This window comes from Netta rufina (assembly GCF_964035555.1).
Source record: "Netta rufina genome assembly, chromosome: 3".
Classification (NCBI taxonomy): Eukaryota; Metazoa; Chordata; class Aves; order Anseriformes; family Anatidae; genus Netta; species Netta rufina.
Genome location: NC_140125.1, coordinates 47,307,040 through 47,323,267, shown reverse-complemented (window position 1 = coordinate 47,323,267; position 16,228 = coordinate 47,307,040). Strand labels below are relative to the sequence as shown.

At 38.6% G+C, this 16,228-nt stretch overlaps 1 protein-coding gene across 1 annotated transcript in view; it reads right to left on the bottom strand.

The window, feature by feature from the left end:
• RPS6KA2 (ribosomal protein S6 kinase A2) overlaps positions 1-15,913 on the bottom strand; it is a gene marked incomplete at both ends in the record, with an annotated part of 165,693 nt that extends 149,780 nt beyond the window's left edge. Inside the window, one exon of the mRNA XM_084284263.1 lies at positions 15,815-15,913. Within this exon, the coding sequence (XP_084140389.1) occupies positions 15,815-15,913 (99 nt within the window). The remainder of the gene's footprint in view (positions 1-15,814) is intronic.
• Positions 15,914-16,228: the final 315 nt, after the last annotated feature.

Sequence of the window (16,228 nt, the reverse complement as noted above, 5' to 3'; positions counted from 1 at the left end):
TTTGCATTAAATTTTGTAGGGTCACATGTCACTACTGAATAATGTGGATTAGAGAATACCTGTGCAATGGTGATAAAATCTCTCAGTAGTTAAGTCTTAAATAAGAACAAGGTTCTGCTCTTGCTGAATAGCAGCCATCCCCTGACTAAAGGGGGTCTACAGCTTTTGCTACAACACCAGAAGAGAGGACAATGGGAAAGGCTACAGATTGGGAATGAAGGCAACAGAAGGATCACAGGAGTTTCAAGGAAAGTACACTTGCAGCATGACATGCTCTTCTGAGTTTGTTTGCTTCAGTTAGTGGCAGCAATTATTGTTTACATGATATTTAAATACACGGAGGGAAGTGGCTTAATGTACAGGATGGGCTTCAACTGGCCTTTATTCATACAAGGCACAGTGGAACAGAAGATGCATCTGAAGCAATGAGCAAAAAGATGATTTTATTAGCAGAGATTTTCAGGGGCAGGAAGAGCCTCTTAAAGAACAAAAGAGAAAAACCTACACCTGTGTTGAGAGAAGATGATCTAGAAAAATGGCTCCATCATGAGAACAAACAGGAAGGAACAAGGCCAGAAATTGTTTGGTCATGTCCTGAAAATCACTGTGATGAGTGCTAATCCTCAAACAGAGAAAAAAAATAGTGATACAGTACCATTTCTGAGGAGTTATCTCCATGAAGAAAAAAAAAAAAAAAAAGTGAACTTTGCAGTAATTTTAAGTTTGAAAGGAATATCAGCAGCAAAAATCTGATTTTCTCATCTGTTTGGTGTCCAGCAGAACTAAAAAAACCTCCACTCTGAGTCAATGAGAGGTTGCGCATGGTATTATGAGATCAAACTCTAATCCTCTTAGTAGCATTTTCCATGGAGAAACTGACATACTATATGTATTTACATTGTTATATGCATTATTCATATAAATTCTATGTACATCCACATAAAATATGGCTATAATTGCAGCATAGTCCTTTATATAGGGTATAATCTGAATCCTGTTCAAAAATTTCCTAAAAAGGAGTAAAAGTAGCATTAGGAATTTGCTTACATTGTCTTTGTTGTGAACAACAGAACAGACTGTCTGACAAACAGATGCGTCTAATCTGCTGGTTAGCGTAAAACATTTATTGTACAAGCCCACATTACACCCTCTCTCTCCTGTATGCATTGATGCCTCAATGTCTCATTTGTAATTCAGAGGCAAAGCGCAAGGAGGCTGTACAAAGCAGGTCAGTTTTAATTCCAGGTTGTGGGGCACAGTTATATAGCCAGAGCTTGACTAAGAAATTTAGCAGCTCTGCAGTGTGACCATGCAGAAATCTTATTTTGCTATTGACATGTCCAGCAATTATTGGGAAATGTCAAAACTCTCTATATAGACACACTTGATTATTCAGCATGCAAATATAAGACATCAAAGTACCTAAGCAGTGTGGCAGTGTGTAAATATAGCCTTATCCAACAGAAGTTTGTAGTAACTATAATTATTTCAAAGGTAATACAAGTGAAAAACAATATTCTTCCTAGGCTTGCTTGCTCCAAAGATTCCTTCCTGAGGACTCATCATTACACACTCCAAAGCCTCTCTTACCAGACAGTCTAAATATTCACTTGCATCCAGATAAATGAATTATTCATGTCAGCAGAAGCAACATCAGCTAGCAAAACAGGATGTTTTAAGCAAACACTGGTGCCTTATTATAATTCTGTACTAAGTATTCTTCTAAAGCCTAGTGAGCTAATGCACTATGATAATTTTTCTGATAAATTCTTGCTTTAGTAGCCTACATTTTCTATTAATATCTATAGGATGGTTAAAATAATTCTACTGATAAATCAGTCACTTGATGTTCAGTTCTGTGAGTTTTTTTCTTCACAAACTATAGTACAATGCTGCTTCCCGTCCACCACCTCCTCCCCCCCCCCCCATCAGTACACCATACTATAAGTGGCTCCAAGCAAACATTTTTAATACTTCAACAAAAAGATGATCACTGGACTCAAAAGAGAAGAATGTCCAGCATTAAACTATACTGCACACTGCTTATCTCAAAAGCATCTCAGTAACCTTGACAAAATACTGCTACTAGTTACTTCTGCCTCAGCCATTAGATTAGAAGTAGGAATTGCTAAAACAAAATATCCTGCTTATTTTGGATTATAGGAAAACATTACTAAAAGGCCACATTGTTATGGTAAAGTCATGATGGGAGTATTTCTAAGCCCAAATATTTATACAGGTAATTAGAGTAACCTACTTGCTTCTGCAGCAAATCTAAATAAACACCTCACAAAAAAACCTAGCTTGCTTCCTGGCATTTAAGTGTAGAAACTGTTCTGTAAGCGGTGCAACAATGAAGCCCAGCTTATTTTAATGTTCCCCCACTTTCTCCTGCCGTCTCCCCCTCTGCTTGGCTTGTTTATTGGCCACACGGTATACTTCCACTCAAGTTCCTGGGACTAGTAAGGTTTTCTTGTCTAGCCTCTTATTTTCACAAATCTTACATGAGCATTGTGTCATTAAGAACGCTATTCTTCTGTCTGCATCTGTTGAATTTGACAATGGTTCAAAAGCAAATGACCAACAGGGTAGAAAGGACAACAAGAAAACTGAATCAAGTTTCATTTCTTTAGGACACTAGGCTAAAAATGGATCTAAATCAACAATTCAGTTTTTCAGTGATTTCTTGTGCTCATGTTCATGCAATTCCTTTCAGATAAACTACAGACACACAGCATACTGACAGATCACTATTTCAGAAAAGTAAAAGAGAAACAATATGAGAATCTGACACTTCTGTCTGCATACAGTAAAATTGGTCTCTTCCTGGGTACCAGAGGATCTCCTCCTTCCCTTGGTCAGGAACTTCAGCAGCTCAAAATTCACTTACTTGCACTGTACTTAAACCAGATAGAGAGATGAAAACTTTCCATTAATATAGTCTTGTTGTAAACAAATAGCAAAGTGACTGCTACCAACAGTTTTACTGTTCTTTTCTCATATGTCTTGAAGATTATTCAATTTAAGAGGTAAGAACAAAACACTTTATATCTAAAATCCTATCTGTTGGACAACGATTGGAATTGCACTGAGAAGAAGGGGGATTCCAGATTTAACAATCTCAATAAAGGGCCCATATAGAACATCGTGATTTCAGACACAGATATGTTACCATCCTATACCTACAACCAACTCAACCAGATTTAATCCACCAGGTTCCCAGTCTCAGCCAGGGGATGGCTCCCCTTTAGACATCTGTTTATGAAGATACCAGTTTTGTGCTAGATCTGAAGTTGGTAGTAATTTAGGATGTATGTAAATCAAGTCTAAAGCCAGAAGACAACATTTATTTGGTGTAGTCCTTGTAGACAACTTGAGGTCACCAGCTAGAAGATATACTGAAGCTGAGGAGTATTTACCTAGGGTAGGTTGCCAGTGACTTCTGTTACATCTTTCATGTTGGCAGGGAGGAAAGAATATTGATGTAACAATGACAATGCCACTCTGGTAACATGTTAAATGTCACAACAAAAGCAACATGTTTTCTTCTGACTCAGATCTGATTCCAGGGAGTAAAAGCAAAAACAAAACAAATAAACAACAGTTTGGATTCACTTTTCATTTTGCTTTGAACTGCCTAGGTTTGAACAGACAGGTTTAGACTTCATAGCACTTCATTTAAAAGAAGAAGTAGCCCTCAACTACCAGGGTAACGTACTTTGAATGGAAAAAATTTTTATTGTTTTTTAACCATACATGCCTAAATTAATGCAGACTCACTCAAAATTGTAATGAAATTCCCAAGATGAACTACACAAGCTTACGCCTTTTAGTTGAGATGGATGATGATGACACAACTGAGCAGAAACCATGCAAAGCCATTAGACTTCACATGAATTCACACATCTGAAATGACAACATAACAGCTGATTTTCACTTTGAGGTTTTTCATTCAAAGTTCAAAAGAAAATTCAGAGGGTGCATACCAGAGGAAAATGGTAACATGGATAGCTTTATTTCATTCTTTTCCAAAATACTGTAAGACACTATAGCAACAGTGCTTTAAAAACAGAGTATGGTGCTGTGAAAATGGTTCTGTATAGACCTAAAATCTCAGACAGACGTTCATGCTCAATTGGAAGCTGAGTTGAGTCAGAGGTATGAAACCCTGGTGCAACAGGGCTCACTAGGAACTTTTGCTTCTGCTCCATCTGAAAGGGAAACAATTGCAAGATGTTTGAACTATATAAAGTCAGAACATAGAGACATCTGAAGAGAAAAAGGTAAAGACTACACGTATCAGGGGGACATTTCTGAGATATGTAGTAAGCACTGTATTACGGATTTGTTTTGGAGCTGTCTGGCCATCATCCAGCCTCCAAGCTGAGTGTCTCCTCTGAATCAGCACTTCCTAACATAAAGCTTTGTTTTTACTGATGACTCTTGAGTCACCTCAGTAAACTGAATGTGGAAAGTCTCAAAACAGAGATAGTGCAAGAACTGCAAAATTATGGGATTCCCATTGTCTGACACTAAAGCATAAATAAAATAAAATAAAATAAAATAAAATAAAATAAAATAAAATAAAATAAAATAAAATAAAATAAAATAAAATAAAATAAAATAAAATAAAATAAAATAAAATAAAATAAAATAAAATAAAATAAAATAAAATAAAAATAAAAATAAAAATAAAAGCTGAGTCAGATGAATGACTGGGAGAAGGAATAAGATGGAGCTGTTACCTTACAAGGGAAGTATCTGAGAAGGCAAAATTAGAGTTTCAGTAGATACTAGGATCCCAGAATCAAGGGCATGGTGTATGGAGCTCTGCGTTTGTGTGGTCCAGCCATGGGAGTCTACACCCCAGTGCACAGCATATTCCAATCCTCAACATTTATTTATGGTAGGAAAGCAAAGCTTCAAGGAAAAGCAAAGAACCATATCGCAGGAATGCAGAACAACTCGACTTCTTCTCAGAAACAGGAAAACGGGGAGTTGATGTGCCTCCTTGAAGTGATGATGTAAAGTCCCAGGCAATGACAGGTCTCTGGTCACCAGAAAGATAAATGAGTGCTTATAGACTACAGTGGTACTCCATGAATACAGCTGTATTCTTATTTCTATCTCAGTCCCATGAACATCACACTAGCAAAAGAATTTAAAAAGCAAGGGGAAAAGGGCAAGCTTTCTCTTCGCTGTGGTGTGCACAGTATGTTAATTTTTTTCTAAGTACACAGTTTCCTGGGGATGGGTTATAATCACTATGGCTGTGCATATAGAAAACAACCAGGAGGAATAGATGTCCATGGAAGAGACAGAGAAAAAAAAAAAAAAATCAATAAAAATCAAGTGCTGAAGAGGGAAAGAAAAAATCCAACCCATTTTCTATAAATAAGTCTCTTCAAAAAGCTGTTTTTGAAATGACCCAGATTGTCTGCATTAGGAAAGATTACATTTTTAATCCACTCATTTGAACATACATGAGAAAGATGGAAATATTAAATCCAAAATTTAAGAACTTTCTTATAACTCAAGGGAAAAACTTCCCTAAAAAGAAAGATGCCCAAGAACAACTACTGTAACATTACAAATGTCTGCCTGCTATAGTATTTCTTTAAATACAAGCACAATTCAAATGAATTTTATGGCTTTTATAAGCCTATTACAAAATGAGAAAACACTTGTGAGCCAAGCAGGGTGAGAACAGGTAGTTGGCATAATGCACATGATTTTTCTAAGTAAACTTCCATCCTTTAATAGATATCAGTATCAGTTTTCAAATTAAATTGCCATGTAAACTTTATCGTGGATTTTGGAGAGAATATTTTCAAAAAGACAATGAGGACAAAATGAACACCTTTCAGCTGATAATCACTATAGGTGGTGTACGTTTTGATAGAAATGACAGTCCTCAGTAAGGTCACTTCCTTAATTAATTGTTAATTAATAAATTAATAGCATTCCTGCAAAGGTCCTCTTTGGGATTTCCCATCTGGGAAAAAAGAAATTTGTTAGCAACCTTACAAAGCACCTGTTGTTGAGAATGCTTTTAGAAATTCATTTCATCCTATTGGGCTATAAGATGTGTTTTTCAGCACATGGTCTTTCAGAGAAAAGTAAATATAGAAAATTTCTCTGTTGTGCAAGGGTGCAGTAACATCAATGGCAATAACAGCTGTGAGAAGGACAAAGAGAACCTCTGAATGCTGCCATATTTGCACTGGTGGAACAGAGGGAAGTAGGTGAGGAAATACTGTACATCTACTGTACAGGTGTAGTAAGCTCTGCTGCTCATCATCCTTACCAGCATTGCTGCTCAATGTATTATGAAGTGATATTAATTTTTTCACAGAAGTGTGAACAAATGCACGTACCATTTGATGTACATGTTTTGTAAGGATTCTTCCATTCGGAAAATGCAAAAAAAAATCACTAGGAAAAGTTAATCCTCATGGGAAAATGGCTTCTCCAGCTCTGGTAACACTGGCAATTTATATATAATATTGTACAACTGTCCTTTTTTTTTTTTTTTTCCCCCAGCCTTGAGCAAATATTCCGAAAGTGCTCATCATAACACTCAGGATCTAAGGAAGGCTTGAGTTAGGCACCAAACTAAGGCTACTGCACCTCTGTAGTTTTTAAAGGAGAAAAAGTCTCTCCCCGCTCCCCCCAGTTTAGTTGGACCAAATGTCTGCTTTAGTAAGTCTGCATATTTTTTTGCTTTAAATTGTGAAGCAGTTTTATTACTTTAAACTGGCATGCATCATAAACCCAGATAACTTTGCATCAATGCAGAGACTGAGAGGGATTATCTGATACATGTTTCTGCTGGGGCTTTCCTGCTTTCACACAACACAGCATGTTTTCTGTGTAGATTCACATAACACCCACCCATCCACTTTTTGACTGTCTAAATACAGAGTCCCACCTTTGGGGAAAAAAATAAAGAAAATTTGTAAAAATGCAGAAATTAGAGCTAAGATTAACCACCATACTTTCTTTTCCTCCTTTTGTGCCTATTTTACTTGTTACCACATTCAAAGAAGATAACTCCCCAGAGTTTGAGAGTCTGGAAAACAAGGGCAGACACATCTTCAGAGAGGCATATAATCTTTCAAATTAAGGCTCTGCAAACTGTTTGAAATCAGCTAGAAAATGCCAAGATTTTCATATTCTTTTGTATTGCCACTACCTGAAAATCACGCACAATTTGAAAACGTCTTGGATTGGATATCTTGATAACACTGATTTAATGAAATGTTAAGGAGTTCATTTCAGAAGAAAGAACAGTGGTTTTACTTGCCGGAAAAAGCTTCAGGTCTTTTTAACATAGTGAAATGTTATTAAAAAAAACATCTGAAGTATGTACTATATAACATCTGTGCACATTTAGTAATCAAAAATTCAAATTCAGTGATATGAAAGATCTTTAACCGTGTCATGGAAATAATCCAATATAAAGCCTTGCTTTCAGATAACAGTTTAGTTAGAACTGCAATGCATAATCATACAGGAAAAAGTAGATACTGTGCAGACTAGCATATCCAGCAGTATTTAAGCTATTTAGACAGATGACTTTAAAATGGATGCAATTACAACATTCACTTGCTGTCCCAGGCATTTTCTAGTCACAGACTAAGATTGTCTCATACAGGAAAGGCGGGTGTGTAGATGTGCTGATGCAGAAGTTAAAGGCAAACATATCTGCCAGGGTCACAGAGCCTGTCCATGAGTTGCTCTCAGCAGAAATGGAGAAGACAACATTGAACTGCTGCAGGATTTTCTTTGTTACTCACTAGCAAAACAACAGAAATTTCCACTAAATAAAATAAATAAATAAATAAATAAACTCTGAACCCAAAAAACACAAACACTCACCCAAGCTTTTTACTTATTTGTCAGGAAAATTACTTATATAGCCATGAATGTATTATGGGGATTTTCTTTCATATCTATCAGTTCTTGCCAGTTTGGCTATAAATTATATAGCATGTTGGGCCTCTTAGGAAACAGACAAATGAGTTATTCTCTATCCAAATGTTGGACTGAAATACCAGCTCTGGGATGGCTGGGCTGACAAATGCCAAGAACACATTCTATTTCTCCAGTGTTACCACCCCAGAAGAGCTCAACTCGGGAGCACATTCTGTAATACACAGTTCTCACCACCACCTAGCTCATTCACCGTGCATGGCACACAGAAGCCTGTGCCATACTGGTAGCTGAAGGAACTGATGGATTCCTCCTCTCTCAAAAGGAAATACAGATTATTGCTGCTTTTACATATCAATAATGAAAAAGAAGGAAAAAAAAAATAGGGATAGGGTAAAGCTTTGTGTCTGGAAAACATCTTTGCACCAATTTGTATATGGAGATGTCTAAGGCTCTGTCATGTTAACAATGATAGAAAAGACTCACAAGTTCAACACATAATAAGTCTTTTTCACAGCTTTTAAGACCAACTTCTAATATTTATTTGGAACAGAAATTTAGTTTTTTATTATGCTTTACATGTTATTTCATTGCTTGTAGCAGAAACTGAAGCTGCTACTAAATCCTGTAGATTTTAAACTGATTTTCCATACAGACTTAAAAATATCTAATCATACCAGTTTATCCTTGAGTTCTACAGGATGTATGTATATTAAAAAAAAAAAAAAAAAAAAAAAAAAAAAAAAAAAAAACACACAACATAAAATTCCAGGCTCTGAATATATATGATATGTGCATAAAACTTATTCTACACAGTTACCTGAATGTCAAAAAAAAAAAAAAAAAAAAAAAAAGCTCTTTTCCTGCCTACCACTGCTCCCAGCTCCCCACCACTTTATACTCACACTGTAACAGGCTCCAGCAGACTGATCTCCCGACACCCAGATATTCTTAGGGCTGTCCCATGCTGTAGCACTGGGCCAACCTTCCAGTTGCACATGCCACAAGAGGGTACTGCAAACTTGCCTGAAGGTTGGTACTCCTGAGGGCAAGCAGACCTGTGCAGTCTCCATTGTGTGACAAGAGGTACAGGACAATGTAATAGATAAAATCACACTTGTTCCCCTCCCCTTCATGTGACCTTCAGCTTATTCATAATGATGTTGGAAGAGAACCATTTACTGCCCTGGGCTATTCATGCACACGTCCAAATTTGGCCCTGTGGTAATGAGGCACAACGTGCTTTAATTACACCTGGAGTTCATATGAGCTTATTTCATAGGATATCTGTTGTTTAACTAATTATTACTCTTATTGGAAATGCCTGTCTTCTGCACATTCAATTCTTTGAGCTTCCAGTATCATTGGACTCCTAGCACTCAGTTAGAGGACAGCTCAAGTCTCTGCCAAAATTCTGATGCTGGCAGTATTTCTAGGCAGTTTAGGCAAGTTGGATACAGGCTGTTCCACTAACCTGCATCACCTTGTACTGCTGACTGAGTGCCAGACTAACAAACCCCAGTAACACAGCAACAAAGGAAGGAACTAACTCAGGGCAGTTAAATGCTCTCATTCCAATTGTAGATGGCAATGCTTTCTTAGGCTAGATAAACTGTAGTGCTACACGTGCTGAGACAGTCCAAACTCTGAAACGTGTAATAGCTCCACAAAGCAATTGTAAAGACTGACTCAAGGATTACAAGCGTTGACACACCATCAGGAGCAGCACATTTCAAAGCAGCAAGAGCAATTTCACAGCTAAAGGATGGCTGCTCCCTTCAGTTTTCCAAAGCCATCCTGTGGCCGCCTCATGCTCATGCATGCACCCACTGAGGGAACCTGCACCCCAAACTATCTGTGAACAAGGTATTTCCCTGTGCACGAGTGGTAGCTGACTGCAAAGTCCTTGAATAGATGCATTGCTGGCCTCCTTATACATCCTCAGTCAGGAAGCTAGAAGATAGATTCGGTGGTCCAGTCATCTTTTTCCATTTCCTGAGACTTTGTTCTTCAGGAAGCAAAAACATAGCTGGTGAGAGCTGATGGTATCACAGACACACACACCACCCCTGAGTGCAGAACTAGCTGCTGCTTCCCCGCAGTACTGTGAATCTTTCTTAACAGGGCATACTTCTACGTTGCAGAAGTGAGACCATAAGTCTTGTTAAGTGAACAACAGGGACTAGCAAATATTTAGGTTACAAGTATTTCTACTTCAGTAACTGGTAAGTTCTTTTGTTCAGATTTCTGTTTTACTTGAGAAATATTTCCAGTTGCCTGCAAGGACACAAATGCAAAGCACATGCACAAAACTAATCCTTTCCTGACACTAGCAGGAAAAAGGTTGTTTCAAATGCTACTGATAATAAAAATAAATGCAGGAGAGCTCAGACCCCCCGAAGCAGACTTCTTGTACCACAGGGTCAGACAGCACGTAACATTAAGAGCTAAAACCTAGAATAAAACTATATATTTTCCACTTGCATGAAACCAAGTTAGTTCCAATTACTGCTAGGCGGGGTGTGCATCCACCTGGTTCACCAGGTCCAGCTCTCATCCTCCTGAACACCCACACACAACTCCAGGCTCTGGGAACCACACACAGATGCAGTGAAGAGGCGCTGGCCTTTCCTTGTCATTAGTTTCATCATTTGCTCATGGCCAGGACCCAACATGTGCTCACCATACCACTGTGTCATCACCAGTGGCATAAGGCATGCACGCGTACATCCTCTCAGCTGATCAGACCCATCCCGCAACCAAACGAAGTTATCTTCTGTTACAGGGGAGGGTCAGACTCACACAGGGTCATGATCTTGAAAGTCCCTAACTTTCAGGAAGGAGGAAAAACATTTTTCTCACCCTACTGCAAAGACCGAGAAAGTGGACCCGGAAATCTTGTAAACACACAAAAATTCTGCTTCAAAGAAAAGGACACAATCTGTTTTGCGGTTACAATGAGTAGGACAAGATGACACAGGCTTAAATTGCTATAAGAAAAAATTGCATTAGACATTAGAAAAGCTCTCAGACTAAGGATAGCATTGTAAAATAAACCTCCTAGGAAGGCTGTGGGGCATTTAGCATGGGAAGTGTTTAAAAAGGGACCAGACAAACATGTTTGGTGGAATAGTTGAGATATAGCTATTATTGCCTAAGGAGGAGGGAGAGTCCAGATCAAAGTTTTTTAGATCTGTCCAAGTCCCATTTATTTATTTATTTATTTATTTTTATTTTCTTTCTGTGGACAAGTTATCCCTACATCTGCCTGCTTAATTTCCATTTTCTCTAGCTCAGCACAGTTAATTTGAGGCTTGGGGGAAGCAGCACATAGCAAGCCTGATGCACAAGATACTGTTTATTTGGAATGAAGTCAGAAGTATTTGGAGATTTTTGGAGCAATTTCTTCATTACAAATATGTAAGTATGTGAGTAAGCTCTCTTAATGCCATAACAATATAAATAGGTAGACTTCTGTCAAATAACTTGAACAATCACATAGTTTCCACCTTAAAAACAGGGAATGTTGGACACAGAGCTCTGAACCACATGTAATGACACAGCAACTTAAAAAAATGAATCTGGAAGTTAGATTTCCTGGCTCCTCAAGTGACCTGTTTGATGGACTACATGCTCCTCCTGCTCTCCTTCCCCTGCCTTGCTTCACTTCCCCACAACCAGGCAATGCAAGATTACAAGAACTGCAGCATTTCCTCATAAAAGTCTTGCCTGCAGCTGGGGGAAGTCAGACTACAATAGCATTGGTAACTTCTGCTATAACAAGGACACACATCACAAAAATTTTAATTACCAAGGGGGAAAATAATACTAAAGCTGCCTCAGGACTTGCACCTTGCAGAGCTGATCTTGGACTGCTAATCTTCATCCCTCTTCTTTATCTTGCCTCTTTCTGTCTAACATTTGACTGAAAATATATTCCTCCACAAGATGATTATCTATAAAAATAAGAGAGAAGTCAGAATAAAGGACTCACTACTGATAAAGAACAGTATTGCTGGACAAGTGCAGAAGAGTTCACACACGTTTGCAAGTGAAGCATTGATCCAGCCCACTGTGCAAAAGGAGACGGCTAGCTCAGCATTTCCCAGCCTCTTTCATAAGGCTGCTGTAATTTAAACCATTAGGAAATCAGAATACAAGGTGAAGATTAAAACTGAAAAGCTCTATGAACAGAGTATCATAAAGCTAGGGCCTGTCCTTCTGCACTATTCCTTACCAGACTTGATAGTCTTATTTCAATTTCCTACACAACAGCATTGGAAGCCAAGGAGGACCACACTCTTGTCACCCCCACAGGAGGTCTAGCCTCTCACAGCTGGCTGTGTTGAGAGAGGCTAACTCAAATTTAATTTGGAAGCTGATTTGGAAAAAGTTTGGTAGGCCCCATTTATCGACGAAACAGAATTTGGATTCTCCATTACCAGTAAAACAAAACAAGAATTAAAACCATTAAAGAATAAGTATAAAGATTTAAAAATGCACTAGGAGTGGAAAAGTCAAGAAAAATCTCCAAAAAGCATCAATGTCAGTGTTTTAATTGGTCATTTTATTTTAAAAAGGCTTTTGCGTCACTGGAATAAATACAATCAAATTCTTTGCATGCTTAAGTCTTTCCTAGCTTATTCGAATGGCATAGTTAACTTTTGATTTATAAATCAAGGATATTGCTCACTGCTATAAGATGCATTCCACAGGGGCTCAAAGTCTTTAACAGAGCCACACTGTGCGTACATTCTCCTAATGGTTTCACATTCATGTTCATCAACACTCAGCAAGAACCATAAACAAAGCCCGTCTCTCGGATGCACACATGCAGTTCCCATTGACTTCGTCGGATTTTCAGCTGACTTCAATAAGAACTCTGTGTGCACGCAGAAGGGCAGAACTTGGCTCTGCATGTTTAATAAAATTACATCACTAGATACCTTATAAATGAAAGGCAACACAGGCCATACTGAAAAATAACAAACTGAAAACCCAAAGTGTGGCCAAATCAGTTCAAATTTCAGCCAAGTTTTCCCAGAACAATAAAAATGGCACACGTTTTAGGCAAGATAAAATAAAAGCCCAGCGATATCTTATTCACCAGAGCGTGCTCTGCCTCCTTTAGCAGGACTAAGTGGAAAACCTATCTACATGAGGCAATGATCTTGTTGTCTCAGATGGAGCAATGATATTGGCATATGAAATGATTAAGTAAAGGTCAAGTTACAAGCTGTGATTTGCTAAGTCATTTCTGCTTCTGTATCCCTGCTCTGTAAGTTATGAAGCTCATTGCAACTGGATTTAAAGCATAGCAGAATACCACAGAAGAAAAAGTAATCAATCCTACAGCATTAACAACTAATATTCTATTATTTTGAACCTACTCCAGTAGTGGTATTTTAAAGATTTCAAACGCTTGAATCCAGAAGCATCTATCTTTATAGACGCTTCACCCCTCTTCATGACCCCCAAAAAGAACAGCATAACAAAAATCCCACACAACTTAGAAACAGCATTCCTCTTCCAAATTTCAAATGACATCTAGCAACACAATTTCTGCCAGGTATATTAGCTAAGGCACACTAAGCAAAGCAATGCCACATGTTTTCTCCAAATTTCTTCCCTTTATTTTACTTTTACTCATTCCATGATGTAATAACCTGTGCCTTTTTACCGCCTCTTTAAAAATATCTACCTATTAGGATGAAGAATATCCTGACTTCTAGAAATCTAACTACCACCAGGCTTCTTTGCACTTTCTATTTGGCTGACAAACTCTCATTAGCCTGCAATTACGAATTTATACACAAAAGTACTCAGAGATGAAAATCACAGAGGGGGCTTGATGTTCATGTTTGGTTTTTCCCCTCTAAGCAGGAACATCTCTGATGATTTTCACACTTTAATAGCAGAACAGATTTCATGAATCATTTTTTCTTCCTGGTTGGAACAACCCCTATTCCCTGTTGCATTATAATACTGAGTCACTTTGCATAAAGTTGGCTATTACTGCCAAGCCAATGGAGAGAAAAGAGAAGTGGATGCTCTGAACTTACATGTGCAACAGGATACGTACCAGGATGCTTCTTGAAGCAAATTATTTTTAAATATATTTAAAATTACTTTATAAGACAACTCTTGATCTCATGTAAGGAAAAACTATATCAGATATTGAATGTAGATGTCCAGTGTATCTAATATAATATTGGTGATCAAAATGATGCTAACCCCTCTCTGTTCCCCCCCTCAAATGAAGTAAAGGTCTGGCCAGTTACCATTTCTGAGTTGCGTTGGTTATTCGCACTATATTATTCAGTAAGTTAAATAATTATTGTGGTGAAATCTGTTTCTCCCAAACTACAGCATCATCAAATTACTAGTTATGAGGTCTGGTAGGGCTCTGCTGTCTCAAAATCATCTCCCCTTAACGTGGCACCCTGAAACTGACAGCCCGTGAAGACACTTGTCTGTCTCAGGAGAACTCCTTCATGCAACTCAGCGACTCCAGATCTATTTTCTGTTGGCTCTGATGGAGCATGAGCCTGGTGAATTTATAGTGCGTTACAAGAACATCTATTTCGGCTTAGCCTTTGCAATTTGGGGTTCACAGCATATCCCCCTCAATCCTGGAGTGTTAGGGTTGGTGGAGCAAGGGAGCACTAACAACTGATGTCAACTTTAACTTACTAGCTTTAAATTTATAACTCAATGAGTGAAACAAATTTAGGTACCTTACAGGATCGTTTTTAAGGAAACTGATTTTAAAGAGTTAAGAAAAAAAAAAAACACCAGCCCCAAACTCTGCTTTTCTGCATGTCCCATTTAAGCAATGACACATGAAGAACTTTATGTCCAAACAATTACCTAGTACTTTAAATAGGACACCAAGGGAATAAGATTTTAAAACGTATTCACACAGCATGAAACTAATCCTCCTCTTGGGAATACTGGTGCAAATCAGAGTAACTCCTCGGAGGTCAGCTGAAGTACACCAGCATAAAACAAATGTGAGACAGAGGAGAATCGGGCCCCATCTACCTTTATTTTAATGCAGAGGTTGCAGATCATCTGCAATGATAAAATGAACAACATAAATAAAACTGACATTTATTCAATTGATCTCACTTCCTGCCGACTATTCACAGCTCCAAATATAGGGCTGAAGAACAATGGTTCAAGGAAGAGAGGCAGAAATCCTGCTTCTACCCCATTCACACATTCCTATCCGCCAATACCTCCAACTTGAACTGCTTTTAATCTCCTGATACTGCTGAACTGTTTTAGGTTTAATTTGGCATTGCTCCCCAGCTCCTGAAGAACAACTTCTCCTTAGAATAAAATAAAAAGAAAATACAGGATGCAGGGAAGAGATGTGTAAAAATCTGTGTAGCATGAGAATCTATAGAAAAACAAGCAAGAAAATCTGTCTTGCATACAATATATATGCAAGGCACTAGCAAATTGACCAATTATTTGAAAATCTAGCACTAAGAATCATATGCTTGCAGGGGAGGAAGACTGAAATATAAGGCTATTACAAGTCATGCTGCCATTTGTGCTAATTTAAGTGAATATGTAATTATTTCCTACAACTTCATGATGTCCTGAACCAGCTTCCTCCCCCTGTGCCAGGCTGATAAAAGGATCCTCAGCAACACACTATATATATTATGCAATGTATTGAACGCTACCAAGGAAAAGCCCTGAATTACACTGAAACAAAGAACATCAGGTGCGAGCAGCAGCACCTCCAGGGAAAGACCACCTTTAACTATTTACTGTGTCAGCAAAGGCAGACGTTCTCTTGTACGAATCTCTGCTAGCAGCAAGTAACGGTATTTGCTACGTATAACAAAGTTACCACGGATTTTACCTCAAATCTACTTAGGCTCGAGCTCTTCGACCGAGACTTCTTGCGGAGATAGACGGAGAAGAACCGCCGCACCGTGAACTTCTTCATGTTCATTTCCATTGCCCCGTCCGAGCTCCGGTGCGGAGCACGGAGGAGCTGCAGTGCCGGAGGAAGCTAGCACATCCCAATTGCCTCCTATTTATATCCACAGGCAGGAGGAGATCCTCTGGAGCCTCCGCTTCTCTTCATCCAGCCGGGCTCGGCTAGATGGGCGAGAGGTGTGCTGCCCTGAGTGCGTGTGGTGCGCTGCTTGCTGCCAAAAGGCGTTTCACTCCGTCCGTCTGCCTTCCCACTGTTTACATTTCGGTGCTGCAAGCCTAACTCTCTCCCCACTCCCTCTCCCCCTCGCCTTAGGTCCTACTACACCCAATCAGG